At 35.6% G+C, this 15,492-nt stretch overlaps 1 protein-coding gene across 6 annotated transcripts in view; it reads right to left on the bottom strand.

Moving 5' to 3' along the window:
• The window catches only part of PHKA1 (phosphorylase kinase regulatory subunit alpha 1), a 158,659-nt gene that overhangs the window by 23,681 nt on the left and 119,486 nt on the right, over positions 1 to 15,492 (bottom strand). For 2 of the 6 annotated variants that reach the window (XM_040265681.1, XM_040265684.1), the window contains 7 exons: positions 10,915 to 11,071; positions 10,380 to 10,459; positions 8,907 to 8,985; positions 8,637 to 8,766; positions 6,022 to 6,123; positions 4,360 to 4,475; positions 4,184 to 4,231 (listed from right to left, as the gene is read on the bottom strand). In XM_040265681.1, the coding sequence (XP_040121615.1) occupies positions 4,184 to 4,231; positions 4,360 to 4,475; positions 6,022 to 6,123; positions 8,637 to 8,766; positions 8,907 to 8,985; positions 10,380 to 10,459; positions 10,915 to 11,071 (712 nt within the window). The remainder of the gene's footprint in view (positions 1 to 4,183; positions 4,232 to 4,359; positions 4,476 to 6,021; positions 6,124 to 8,636; positions 8,767 to 8,906; positions 8,986 to 10,379; positions 10,460 to 10,914; positions 11,072 to 15,492) is intronic. The other 4 variants (XM_040265682.1, XM_040265685.1, XM_040265683.1 and 1 more) reach the window with 2 other exon arrangements.

Genomic DNA, 15,492 nt, shown 5'->3' with positions numbered 1-15,492 from the left:
TATATAAAGAATCTTTACAACTCAACAATAAAAAGACAACCCAATTAACAAATGGGCAAATGATCTGAATGGACATTTCTCCAAAAGAAGGTAAACAGTCAATTGGCACGTGTTAATGATAACTAATAATTAATAACTATGATGATTAATATTATAAGCCATTAGGGAAATGTGAAATCAAAACCACAATGAGATACCACTTCATACCCACTAAAATGGCTAGAATTAAAAATATGGTCAATAGTAAGGAAAAGACCCTGATGCTGGGAAAGACCCTGATGCAGGAAGAGAAGGGGATGACAGAGGATGAGATGGTTGGATGGCATCACTGACTCAATGGACATGAGTTTGAGCAAGTTCTGGGACTTGGTGATGGACAGGGAAGCCTGGTGTGCTGCTATCCACAGGATCACAAACAGCTGGACACAACTGAGCAACTGAACAACAACCAAGGATTGGTAAGGATATGAAGAAACTGGAACCCTCAGACATTGCTGGTGGAAATGTAAAATGGTACAGTCCCCTTTGGAAAACAATGTGGTAGTTCCTCATAATGCTAAACATAGTTACCAAATGACCCAGTACTTCCTCTTGTAGGTGTATATCCAAGAGAAAAAAAAACATATGCTCAAATAAAAAATTGTACATGAAGGTTCATAGCAGCATTATTCATTAACAGTAAAAAAGCAGAAATAACCCACATGTTTGTCACCTGGTGAATGGATAACCAAAATGTGCTACATAACAATAAAGTATTGTTTAGCAATATAAAGGAATGAAGTATTGATACATGCTACAACATAATGAACTTTGAAAAACTTATATAAGTAAAGGATAAAATACATTGGGGAAAGTGGCTCTTTGCTAGCTTAGATTCAGAAATAAGTATAAAATGAAAAGAATATAATATAAATATTTCCTGAGAACAAAGCTTCTTACATATTATTTTGGGTCAAATGCCCATATCACCATTGCTATGTAAAAGAGAGAAGAGTCCTAAGGCATTTCTATTGGCACAGTGATGTACCAAGATGAACTCCATTTGATTTATCTTCAGTGTCCTCATCTCTACCATCAAGATCCTAGGCTCTTAAGTGGAGTCAAACATTAAGGTTATTCAGATTATTTTCCAAAACCAAATATCAATAGTTCTGAGATTTTAGATTAACTTCTCCTCTATGCATCTGTCTTTCTTTATTAATGTGAATATGACAAAGTTGGCCAAGTCATACTATACTAATTCAGTTCAGTTCAGTTTAGTTCAGTTGCTCAGTTGTGTCCCACTCTCTACAACCCCATGGACTGCAGCATGCTAGGCTTCCCTGTCCATCGCCAACTCCTACAGTTTACTCAAACTCATGTCCATTCAGTCTGTGATGCCATCCAACCATCTCATCCTCTGTCATCCCCTTCTCCTCCTGCCTTCAATCTTTCCCAGCATCAGGGTCTTTTCAAATGAGTCAGTTCTTCGTATCAGGTGGCCAAAGTATTGGAGTTTCAGTTTCAGCATCAGAGCTTCCAATGAATATTCAGGACTGATTTCCTTTAGGATGGACTATACCAATTGAGGTCAAGAGAAATACTAATATCGTTTCCAATAGTTTTCCATTTTTTATTTGGTTGCTATCTGGCCTTAATCTCTTCAGTCTAAGAACTGAAATCATACGCCATTATGGATCATTGATTTAAACCAAGAAAACTAAATCAAAGGTCAGTTTTCCTAAACTGTAAGCTTCATGAGGGCAAGGACTACATCTGTTTTGTGCTTCCCTGGTGGCTCATGTGGTAAAGAATCCGCCTGCAATGAAAGATAGCTGGGTTCAATCCCTGGGTCAGGAAGATCTCCCGGAGAAGGGAATGGCAACTCACTCCAGAAATTCTGGAGAATTTCATGGAGAGAGGAGCCTGGCAGGCTACAGGCCATGGGGCCACAAAGGGTCAGATATGACTGAGCAACTAACACTTTCAACATTAATATTTCCAGTGCCTGGCACAAAATTGGTACTCAGTTAATACTTACAAATAAATTAACAATCAGAAGAACAAGTAACCCAGTGGTTTTCAAACTTAAAAGTGCATCTAAATCACCTGGAAAACTTATTAAAACACAGACTGCCAGGCCTCACCCCAGCCTTTCGGATTTAGTAGGCCTAGGATAGGAACCAATATTTTACATCTCTAACAAGTTCCCAGTGGATACCAGTATATTCTGGCACAGTGCCTGGCACATTGCGGGCATGCAATTTTAACTATATTAGTTGAAAGAATAAGTGACTAAACAGATTTTAACAAGTACTTATTAAATTGAATTTTGTTTTCTGAAATGGAAAAAAAGGTTGGAGTTGAACCCTCTCCCCTGCCTTTTTGGAAAAGAAATGGAAAGATTTCACCCTCCATGAAGTTGATTTATAAATGTAAGTACATGAAGTCGATTTATAAGTATACATGTATGAAGTTGATTTATAAGTAAAAATTTAACTTTTTGACTCATTTTGCTTTTCTTTTCAGTCAATCTGTATATGTCATACTTTATATAACAGCATATTCAAAGAATTTATGAATGGTATATAATAAAAGTATCAGCAATTACAAGAAAAGACAGTGACATCAAATCCTTACCCAAGGAATGGCCACCATTGGGCTATGAAAAAAATTTGAGAAAATAAACTTTTAAAAGGGAAAAGGCAAGGTAGCCATTATGTGTTTTTAAAAGTTTTTAGTAGAGTAAAATTACAGACTATTCAAGTAACTAACCAGCATGTTATCATTAAAAAAGTGGATGAAATAGCTTAACTCAGGAAGTCATGGTAAAGGGTTAAATAAATAAAACTATTTTTAAATGTATTTTTTCCATAATCAGAAAAGAGGACATTGTTGAGCAGAGACAAAGGCTTAGAACAGTACAAAATATCAGATAGGCAGGTGAGAGTGGAAATCAATATTTAGAAATAAGATAATGAAAATTCAAAGCTCTCAGTCTTCTAAATTATAGTCCTAATGATTTTGGTTTTCTTGAAGTCCTATAGACAGTGAATGTATAAAATTGAATTAAATGATATAGTTTTGTGGGTAGGTCAAGTCCTTAATATCATATTAGTCTAGCTGGGAACATGGACTTCGAGTTCTAAATATATAATGAGCTTGTAAGTAATACTGTATGACTATAAACAACTATGAAGTATTTAGCCAATCACTCTCAACCAAAACAAGGACTGTTTACCAAGAACATCAGTTTTACTCAGTATGAAATGTAGTTCTTTAACCTTTCAGATAGGAAAATGTTCAGATTATCCAAATTGTCTAGAAAAAAACCCTGTAAACACTTTTCTATCAAAAGACCCTTTCTTATTCCATTCTGTTCTTTCACTTGCATAATATAAACGTGAAAGGGTATCTGATAAGTATATCTAAATTAAGTTTACTTCAAATTAAACTTCAAGCATTCGGTCTTTATTTTCCTAAATAGCTTCTGACTCCTAAAGCAAGCAAACAAACAAGCAAACATATAAAAAAGCAAAATTTCCATTTTGCCTCTCCTTTTTGGATGTGCTCCAGTATCATAAGATAGTGTAAGTTTATTTTGAAGGCAGGAGGGGTAGTTTTAAGCTTTTCATTAAAAGACTTTGAAATCACATGATTTTCTAAAGTTTTAAGAGAAACTATGGAAGTTTGTGTTATTTTTTTTTATAACACACCAACTCATCTATTCTCATCTCCAGGGGCAAAAATGAGTAAGAGGCTACAGTCTGATATTTGGTGACTCTCACCAACACCCAGATTGATTTATATGTTTTTTCCTCTATGTGTCCACAATGCGTTTCATATAGCTTTATCATGACAATGACAAAAATCTGAAAATAGATTTTAAAAAAGCCCTCACCTAGTCTGGTTCTTAAAAGTAAGAAATTTAAGTCTAAAATTACATGTTAATTAATTAATTAATTCCAAAATTACATTTAACCTTAACAAGAGAAATTCAAGGTTTTAATTTCTTGCTATCAGGAACAAATTACTTTCATCTTAAAATTAGCAAAAGAGTTTGGTCCAGAAAAATGAAAGCTTAATTGCTAGAAAGGAGAATCAAACAAGCTACTATGTGGCTTATCTTATTTTTAAAAAGTCATGAGCTCATGCATGTTTTGTAGAGCTAAAGGCAGGTTAATTTATGTTAAAGGATCCCTACTTGTTTCACCTGACTTTCAGTTGAGATAGACAGTCTACGAAAGTCCACCTGAAAAATAAATGGCTCAAATTAAACTTAGGATATTAAGCAAAATACATGATCTTACAAAATCTGATTCCAAAATAATGTTCTTAAACATGAAAATATCCCAGTTCATTTCCCAAGTAGTATCTTACCTGCTTTATCTCACTTTTTAACTGCATGATCCCAGTTCGTTCTGTTTTGGTTGCTCCAACAGCACCAACCTCACGGATTGAAATAGCAGGGCTGATATTTGAATCAGTAGGACGAACTACATAGCATGACAGATTAAAGAGAAAGAGGGAGGATAATCAGGTTCAAACTTTTTCTCCACCACTTTTAAAAGACTCAGATGTATGACCTCCTTTTTTGTTAATAATAATGAAAAACTCAACAGCTATAACGTTTCTATTCAAAGTGTGGTCCAGAGACCTGCAGCACTGCCATCACCTAGAAGCTTGCTACAATTTTAGGCCCAACTGTAGACCTATTGAATCAAAGTCTGCAGTTTAGCAAGATACCCAGGTAATTCTTATGAACAGTAAGGCTTGAGGAACACTGCTTTATAACTTCCTCTTACCACTCTAAGGTATCCATCCATCTGATATTATATATTTATTTATTCTAACTCTGAAAGTTAAGCATGGGAGATGACTCTTTTCATTTGCTCTGATGTTTTAGGTTCGGTTCAGTTCAGTTCAGTTCAGTTCAGTCACTCAGTCGTGTCCGACTCCTTGCGATCCCATGAATCGCAGCACGCCAGGCCTCCCTGTCCATCACCAACTCCCGGAGTTCACCCAAACCCACGTTCATTGAATCGGCGATGCCATCCAGCCATCTCATCCTCTGTTGTCCCCTTCTCCTCCTGCCCCCAATCCCTCCCAGCATCAGAGTCTTTTCCAATGAGTCAATTCTTTGTGTGAGGTGGCCAAAGTACTGGAGTTTCAGCTTTAGCATCATTCTTTCCAAAGAACACCCAGGGCTGATCTTCAGAATGGACTGGTTGGATCTCCTTGCAGTCCAAGGGACTCTCAAGAGTCTTCTCCAACACCACATTTCAAAAGCATCAGTTCTTTGGCGCTCGGCTTTCTTCACAGTCCAACTCTCACATCCATACATGACTACTGGAAAAACCATAGCCTTGACTAGACGGACCTTTGTTGGCAAAGTAATGTCTCTGCTTTTGAATAGGCTATCTAGGTTGGTCATAACTTTCCTTTCAAGGAGTAAGTGTCTTTTAATTTCATGGCTGCAGTCACCATCTGCAGTGATTTTGGAGCCCCCCAAAATAAAGTCTGACACTGTTTCCACTGTTTCCCCATCTATTTTCCATGAAGTGATGGGACCAGACTTGATATCAAATACCACTGCCAAACCACCAAGTGCAGGTATAAGGTTAATTTGTGATAGAACCCAAATGTATTTGAATTTAAAGGTGAAAGGATACATCTGATGTATTATAGCAGCTACACACACATACACATCACCATAAATGCTACTGAATTACTGTCAATTGGGATACAAGAAAGTTTTAGATGATATAGATTGCTATTTGTGCTAGAGACTTAATGTAAAGGAATATATAAGACAGTCCAAAACAAAATATGATAGTAATTTACTTAATTTAAGGGGGGAAAAAAGACACACAGTGGTTTCCAAATCTTGTTCCAGAAGAGAGCTTTGGTTTAAACTCTTACATATATAGGGGTTCTATTTATTTGGAGGAAAAGTTTCTCTGATAAAAGAACAGCATTTTAAAATCAATGAAATATTTAAAATAAGCACTGTAAAATAGAAATGCAGTTATTCAACCTTACCACTTCGTTCCACTCCAAACTCCTTGCCACTGAGTATGTGATGCAAGAGGTTCTTCATGGCTGAAGGACTGAGATTCATCAGGCCATCTGTGGCTTCCTCAGCTAGTCAGCAGAAATGTTAGGACAGAGGTATTTCTAATTGGCCTGCCATTCCCACCCCACTTTTTCTGTTTCTTTTCTTGCTTAGAATTTCTGAGTCACTTGATTGGAAGAACAGAATTATGAAATACATTTCCAGCACCATATTGCCTAGGCATGCATACTGCAATAGATTCTTAATAATTTAAGGACAGATTATCCAGTTTATGGATTAATCAGGTTCTTGACTTCTTCAGTCCTCTTCCACATCAGTAGGGTATACTCAGTAGAATCTTTATTTGAAAGTGGGAAGAATGAAAGATAAGAAAAATCAAACTGGAAACCAGTTGGAGAAAGTAATGGATGTGTATATGAAGATGGGCTAAAATTATCAAAACTTCTCAGTCTGGAAATATGGGGATTTAAAAAGAGAATAGATATGAATCCATGAAATTATGAAGAATATTGAGAAGATAACTTGAATTTGTTCATCAACATCAGACACTTATTATAAGTTTACTACATCTAGGTCATGATTTTAAGCAATGTTAGGACAAACAGGTATGACATAATGCTTGCCTTGAGAGGGTGACCGACTAGCAATGTGTGGGAAAGACCAGACATGTGAACAAGATAAACAACAATAAAACATGACATGGCTATACTAAGTGTCAAATGAAAGGTATAGATAATAAATGCTTTGGAAATCAGAGGAGACATCAATCTCCAAGGATGAGGACTGATAAAATGGGAAGCACTGTTGAAGTAGGAGGCAGAGGTCAAACTATTGAGGGTCTTGGATATCAGACCCAGGGACCATGACTTTATCCTAGAAGAAATGAATAGCCATGGCTTGGGGAATCCACAAGAAAAAAAATTCCGTAATGGGCAATTAAGAAAAAGTAAAGAATGTTTGGGGATTTTATCCCTCTTGAGGTTAATTATTGAATAATCAGACTCATAAAATATCCCTTGATATATGTGTGTGTGTGTGTGTGTGTGTGTGTGTATGAGACTGACTCTTTGCGACCCTATGGACTGTAGCCTGCCAGGTTCTTCTGTCCATGGGATTCTCCAACAAGAATACTGGAGTAGGTTGCCATGCCCTCCCTCAGGGGGTCTTCCTGACCCAGGGTTCAAACCCATGTCTCTTACATCTCCTGCACTGGCAGGCAGGTTCTTTACCACTAGCGGCACCTGGAAAAGCCCAATGTAATCTATAATAATGTGCTGAACTGGAAATCATTTACAATAAGGCAGACTTGGACTCAAATTTCACTATTCACTAGTTATGTAACTTTGGGCAAGTAATTAACCCGAGTTTCATTAAAAAAAAAAACTGATCATTAGTTTTATATAAAATTTTAAAGGTTACTTTCCATTTACAGTTATTACAAAATTATAGGCTATGTTCCCATGTTACACAATACATCCTTGAGCCTATCTTATATCCAATAGTTTGTTGAGTTTCAATTTCTTTTTCAGTAAAAGTGAGATTAAAAATACCTTCACCATTGGATTGTTGTAAGGATTAAATGAGATAATGTATAAAAGTAGTGTCTGGCATATGGTAGGTACAGAATAATCATTAGCTTTATTTTTCTAAATGGTTATTTAAATATACATTATATCATGTAATTTAGGTTGGATTCAAATCAATAAATTTAGCTACTTGCTAACAGTGCAATTAAAAGCCTTTTGGGGAAATTCAATTTAAACAATGTTTAACATTGAGTTTTACAACTATGGTTTTATTTTTGTATGCAATCCCTATCTCTATTATTTTGTCATTCTTGTTGAAATCAAACAAATACAAAAGTCATGCCATGGGGTCCCCCCATAAATCTGTGCTACAGCTTCTAAAGGCCCCATTTATTTTTCTAAAACTACCACCTTGCCAAATATACCTTTAGCTAATATCAAAAGGTTTTGTTAGATAAATATTAACAGAAATATTGCCTTCCTTTATTTGATCCTGATGGTAACTAGACACAATACTGACACTATAATCAAACTGATGTGGTGACTCAATCTGACAGCCAGAGGTGGCATGCCTGAATCAGAATCAAACCCAGTCTGTCATACTTAGTTTGATGTATGCAGAAGACCCAGGTTCAACCACTGGGTTGGGAAGATCCCCTGGAGAAGGAAATGGCAGCCTACTCCAATATTCTTGCCTGGAGAATTCCATGGACAGAGGAGCCTGGTGAGCTGTAGTCCATGGGGTTGCCAAGAGTTGGACATGACTGAGCAGCTAACACTTTCACTTTTCACATGCCCTGGATCATTCTAGGAGTTAGTAGGAAGGTAATTTGGAGTGCAGAGCTACCAAAAGATGGAATTTTGAAATTGAAAACTGATATATAAACTTGTTATAGCAATCCCTTGACTTGCATAGAGACAAACACGGGAACAATACTGCTATATGCAGGATCAGAGCTACTGATAGAAATCTTTTAGCTTCCTTTCTCTCCTGATTCAAAACTTAACAGACCTCTAATAAAAGTGAATTCTACTTCAATTACTTAATTGAATACCTGAGCATCGAAGGGAGTGGGCCAGTTCTGTTGCCATAACTTGTATGATCAGACCAATTCGAAGTCGAAACATTTCAGCAAAGAGGCCAGGCTGAGTTCGCATATACATGGCTAGATATACCATTATTTCCTGTGCATGGAATGAATACAGACAAAAATTATACCATGGATCTCACAAGGCCTATTTTTTAGTCTTCAGAAATTGCCAGATCAACTGAAAACAAACTTTTAAATATCAGTCATCAGATTAGGCTTTATAATTCTGCTCACCTGTGTAAGAATTGAAATGCTCATATCCCCTTCACTGGCTTCATCTATCAGTTGAGTGAGTACTTCATAGGGCAGAGGTCTAAGGAAGAAGACAGTGAACAAAGACAAAATTCTGCAACTACTTAACCTAAATATATTGAGAAAATGAAAAAGCTCCTCCTAAGTCCAAGTCAGTGTCTCAACATCTCATCATTACTGGTATCATTTTGTTTCTTTCAGTCTTCAAAGTTTACTGCCTCCCCAAAGCACTCTGGTCTGTATGAACTCAGGAGAGCTCTGCTCCCTCCTCTCTAAGCCTGGATTGCCTTTCTCCCTCACAATTGTACTTAAAACTCACCCCAGGCCAGGTTTTCATGGTTAATTCTTAACATTTGATAAGTAACTATTATGGCTGGAAAGTAACAAACTAAATTTAAGCTGTGACTTTTGGAAGCCATTTTATTGCTTTACAATAATACTTTATAGTCTTATACTAATTTTTATAGATCAGATTATATATATATATATATATATATATATGCACACATGCTCCCTCCCACATTTCTGACTCTCCTGTTGATACTAAGCACTCTGGGGGCATGGGGGATGTCATCTTCTTTTGGATTACCCACAGTAGTCACAGAATTGATCTAATTTGTAATAAAAGGTTCTGCTTGGCAGGAGTAAGGTATTATGGACTGAATTGTGTTCCAAGTTCCTATGTTGAAATCCTAACTCCTAGGACCTCAGAGTGTAACCTTGTTTGGAGATGGGGTCTATAAAGTGACTCTATAAAGAGGTAAGCTAAAGTGAGGTCATTGAGTGGGCCCTAATCTACTATGACTGGTGTCTTTTATAAGTGAGAAATTTGGACAGAGAGAAGAAATGTGAAGAGACATAAGGAAAAAATAGCATAGGAGAGAGGTCTGGAATGAAGTCTATAGAACAGCTCATTTTGTGTGTTTGTGTGGGGTAATTCCAGTTGCCTTGTTTGTTGATTTTTTGAAGGAAAGTTTTAGGAAAGTCAATAAGTAAAAACAAACAAACAAAAAACCTCCAAAAGAGCAAAATACATTTGAGTACTACTCCCTGTGAGTTTTCTCTTTCATTTACTCATGTCCTATCACTGCTTCCTGGTGACTCAGATGGTAAAGAATCTGCTTGCAATGTGGGAGATGTGGGTTCGATCCTGGGTCGGGAAGGTCTCTTGGAGAAGGAAATGGCAACCCAATCCAGTATTCTTGCCTGGAGAATCCCATGGGCAGAGGAGTCTGGCGGGCTCCAGTCCATGGAGTCACAAAGAGTTGGATACAACTAAGCACAGCACAGAAATATCACTACAAACATTCTCACATCGAGAGTCCCTGATAGAAGGTCACACACATAGGACATTATCATCCATTTGTAGATTAGGACAACACAATTGTGGCCAGTCCTCACAGCTCCTTAAAATTTCAGAGAAGCTTGATCAAACCCAAACATAACCATACTAACGCAGAGATGGTCTTCTCTCGAGGTTCTGGAGGGAGTCCCACTGTCAAATGTTTCTGATGGGAGAGAAGGTCTGTGCAGGCCTACAAATAAACAGCGTAACAGTATTACCCTTCACAGAATACCTCAGATTTCCATGAAAATTCCACTTTACAGCCTAGAAACCTTTGCTCCCCCCTTAGTTTAATGACACATCAGTCTTTTTCTTAGGAAATGCCATGAACATCAGAAAAGAGATTTCTATGAAGGTATTTTTATTTCCTAAGAGGTAGGATCTTTTAGTCTAGTATAAATTCCTTCTTAAGATCTATGATTTTTATAGATTTTAACACCTCTGTAAGTCTATAGTTTATATGCTTTGGTATTAAATATTTGACACTCATAAAAGAAAGGTTAACTGATATCAGAAATTTTATGTGGGAAAAACAACAGTTCAAATGATTAGATGCTGTGGTGATTTCCTTAAAAAACTTCAGAAACAATTTTTTTAAAAAGCACCTCCATTTAGATTTGATATAAATTTAAGAATTGATAGTACCTCATCGAGTGCTTCCACCTTCTTCCTTAAGATTCCAGAGATGTATCTGATCAGGCCCCAGTGACGAATTTCTCCAACTTTGCCATATAGCTCAGTAAGCAGCTCTCTGACTGTCATGCTTCCTTCATCATACAATCCAGTGTCCCAGTCAGGTCCTCTGAAACGTTAAAGGGAGGCCTACATTAATTATAAATAAAGCTACAGGCAACAATCTTTCATTTGTGTTATAATGAGTGTACCTGTTTTTGATAGGTCTCTCTCATTAGGAAATGAATGTTATTTACTGTGAATTCTTATTAAAAAACTATTTTAATAGTCAGTACTGAAAGCCAAATATCTAGACAAGAATAAGTCTTACTTTCAGTTGTGTTTTGACAAAATGCATTCTTTTACCCTCTCAATGGGCTTCAAGGTAGCTGAAATTAAAGTCAAAGATTTAATTTAACTATTGCAAGTTCAGAAAGTATGGTGCACTTAGGGAAGTAATGAAGAAGAAAAAAATTGCTTATTTTTAAAAGATATACATCATATACATTATTGCTGTAAAAATTTATATAATGTAAGTCAACTGTAAAATATCATAAAAGATATATAAAGTGTTATAAAATTGGGAATTTAATATATGATAAAAGGTAGATTATTTATTAAATGATGTTAAGACAAGTAGCCACTAGGGAAAAAGTTGAATCCATGCTTCGCACTGTACACCAAAATTCCAAATGTATCAAATTTAAATGTTAAAGTACTAAAAGAGATAGGGGAGAACTACTTTATTATTTTAGAAGCAAGAGGACTTTTAAACTGTGTACTTTATACCAGAAACCATAAAAGAAAGGTTGATACATTTATATATCACACATAAATATATATTTATATAAATACCAAAAACTCATTGCAAAAACCACTATAAGAAAAGTCATAGAACAAATTATAAACTGAGAGAAAATATTTCCAATTCATAGGCCAGTTCTCTAATATATAAAGAATTCCACTAAAAAACTACTAGAACTCATCAATGAATTCAGTAAAGTTGCAGGATACAAAATTAATATACATAAATCTACTGCATTTCTACAAACTGACAATAAAGTATCAGAAAGAGAAATTAAGATCAATCTCATTTAAAATCATATCAAAAGTATAAAATAAAAATAAATCTAAGTAAGGAGATAAAAGACCTGTACTTGGAAAACTATAAGACACTGATGAAAGAAATTGAAGGTGACAAAAACAAATGAAAAGATATACTGTGTTCATGGATTGAAAGAGTTAATATTGCTAATGTCACCATACTACCGAAGGCAATCTATAGATTCAATGCAATCCGTATCAAAATACCAATGGCATTTTTCACAGAACTAGGACAAATAATCCTAAAATTTGTATGGAAATACTAAAGACTCTGAATGGCCAAAATAATTTTAAAAAGAAAAAGCTGGAGGAATCATGCTCCCTGTCTTTGGACTATACTATAAAGCTATACTCCTCAAAGAAGTATGGTACTGACACAAAAGCAGACACACAGACCAATGGAACAGAGTAGAGACCCCAGAAATAAATTCACACTTATAATAATCAATAAATGTTCAACAAAGGAGATAAGAATATACAGTGGGAAAATACAGTCTCTTTAAACAAATGGTGTTGGGAAAACTAGACAGCTACTAATACATACAAGAGAATCAAACTGTATTATTACTTTCCTATACCATATACAAAAGTAAACTCAAAATGGATTAAAGACTTAAATGTAAGACATGAAACCATAAAAATTCTAGAAGAAAACATAGGCAGTATGCTCTTTTGACACTGGTTTTAGCAATTTTTTTAAAATTTTAATTTATTTTACTTTACAATACTGTATTGGTTTTGCCATACATCAACATGAATCTGCCACAGGTATACATGAGTTCCCAATCCTGAACCCCCTTTTTATTAGAGAATAGTTGCTTTTCAATGTTGTGTTAGTTTTTGCTGTAAGCAAAGTGAATCAGCTATATGTGTATGTGTGTATATATATAAATATATATATATGTGTATATATATATATATATATATATATATATACTTCCCTGGTGGCTCAGACGGTAAAGCATCTGTCTACAATGCCGAAGACCTGGATTCGATCCCTGGGTTGGGAAGATCCCCTGGAGAAGGAAATGGCAATCCACTCCAGGACTATTGCCTGGAGAATCCCATGGACAGAGGAGCCTGGTAGGCTACAGTCCATGGGGTCGCAAAGAGTCAGACATGACTGAGCGACTTCACTTCACTTCACTTCATACATACATACATATATATATATATATACATATATATCTCCTGTCTTTTGGATTTCCTTCCCATTTAGGTCACCACAGAGCACTGAGTAGAGTTTCCTGAGCTATACATTAGGTTCTCAATAGTTATATCTTTTATACATAGTAGTGTATATATATCAACTCCAATCTCCCAATTCATCCCACCATCCCTTCGCCTGTTGCCATCTCCTATTCAAGTGTGGATAAATAAGCAAATAAGACTACCTCAAAGGAAAAGTTTTGCACAGAGACAGAAACTGTCAAGGAAAAGTCTGTCTGCTAAATAGAAGATTACTGTAAATGATATATGCACGTCTCCTGTGTCTCCTGCATTGGCAGGTGGATTCTTTATCACTGAACCACCTAGGAAGACTCACTTCAGTAGTATTCTTGCCTAAAATGTATAACCTAAATTTAATTATGAAGAAACAACAGATAAACCAAACTTTAGGGATATTCAGCAAAATAAATTGTCTGTATCCTTTAAAAATGTTAACAACAGCCATATCATCTTTTCTTTCTTCTCTGCTTCCAACATCATATCAACTCCTCTCTTATAAGGACCCTTACAATTATATCAGGCCCATCTTGATCAACCAGGATAATCTCCCCCAACTCAAGATTCTTTTTGAAAAAAATTATTTTAACTGGAAGGATAATTGTTAGTCTTCTGATCTCTGGGACTAAGATAATAAATTTGCATTGTTTTAAATTTTAAAGTCAATAACATTAAAGATAAAGACTTAGGAACGGTTCCACATTAAAGGAGACAGGGGACATGTGAGAACTAAATGAAATTCATCATTTAGATTTTCTTTTGCTATAAAGACATTATTGGGACAACCAACAAATCTTAGATATTTGTTGGACAACCAACAAAGCTGTACATTAGATAGAGGTATTATCTTAACATTAATTTTCTGATTTTGGCAATTGTACTGTGCTTATATAAGTGAATCCCTAGTCTTTAGGAAATACTCACTGAAGTATTAATATTTGGGGATAGAGAGGGATCATGTTTGCACTTATTGTCAATGGTTCAGAAAAAATATGTGTGTGGTGGTGACAATGATGAGATGATGATGAAGAAGACAGGGAAGGATGAAAGGAGGGAGGGAGAGAGAGAAAAAGACAGAGATAGAGAAATATTAAAGCTCAGGGTGAACATCTGAGGGATCTGAGTGATGGATATCCAGAAATTCTTTTTTTGTATCATCTTTACAAGTTTTCTCTCTAAGTTTGTAATGGTCAGAATGAAAATAAATAATATGAAAATAAGTGTTGTGATATCTCACAATCAGGGAAGATTCTTTTTATTCCTAGAGATCAGAGAAAGTTTCATGGAGGTGACAGATAATTCAGGCCTTGATATATAGCTAGAATTCCAACAAGGAGAGATGGGATGTGGTAAAGAAGAGTAGGCCAGACAGAGGAAAAAACATGAACCAAGGTCTGAAAGTAGTCATGTACAGGCTTTGGATATGATAAGCAATGGGCTGTTTTGGTGGGAGAATTCACACTCTGATGGGGGAGCAATGGTAGATAAAGGTTGAAAGTTATAGTACAGAGGATATAGGTTTGGTCACTGATTCCCAACTAAAGTTGTGGTCATGTAGGGAGAGGCAGGGGGTGAGAAAGACTTGAAGATGATGACACAATTTCACATCTGGGTGACTGAAGCAATGATAATACCATGAAAAGCCAGACAGCAGTATGTTTCTGGTAAAGACAGTGAATTTGACTTTAGACATGTTGAGTAAGAAGATATATAAAAATAAATTCCAAGTAGATCAAGAACTTAAATTTTTAAAAATTCTTGGAAGAAGATTCTCCCCATGTATGACAAGAAATCCAGAAACCAAGAAAGAAAATACTGATGTAGATTTGACTATATAAAATGAAATTTTTGCACAGAGAAAGGCATATGAACAAAGTTAAAAAGCAAATTATTTGGACAATATATCTGCAACAAGTATAGCAAAGAAAATACTAATATATGCTATCAATAAGAAAAATATAAATAACGCAATAGAAAGCAAAGTTTATGAACAGACAATTCACAGAAGGAACACTAGTTAATAGCCATAGGAGACCCCACCTCCCAGTTTCTACTCAAATTCACAAAGGGATATTGGGCAGAATTCCAAATGTATTAAAAGCCACATAGTACATCATACACAATCTACTCAAAAGGTTTGCTATAACCTAGTTTTAGGGAGATTATAAGTTTCAATCAGATATTATAGTAAAGTTAGTATATACCAGATTAGATGAAGAA

Source organism: Oryx dammah, unplaced genomic scaffold (genome assembly GCF_014754425.2).
Source record: "Oryx dammah isolate SB20612 unplaced genomic scaffold, SCBI_Odam_1.1 HiC_scaffold_23, whole genome shotgun sequence".
Lineage (NCBI taxonomy): Eukaryota > Metazoa > Chordata > Mammalia > Artiodactyla > Bovidae > Oryx > Oryx dammah.
The sequence above is the reverse complement of the archived record's forward strand: the minus strand, read 5'-3'. Positions and strand labels throughout refer to the sequence as shown.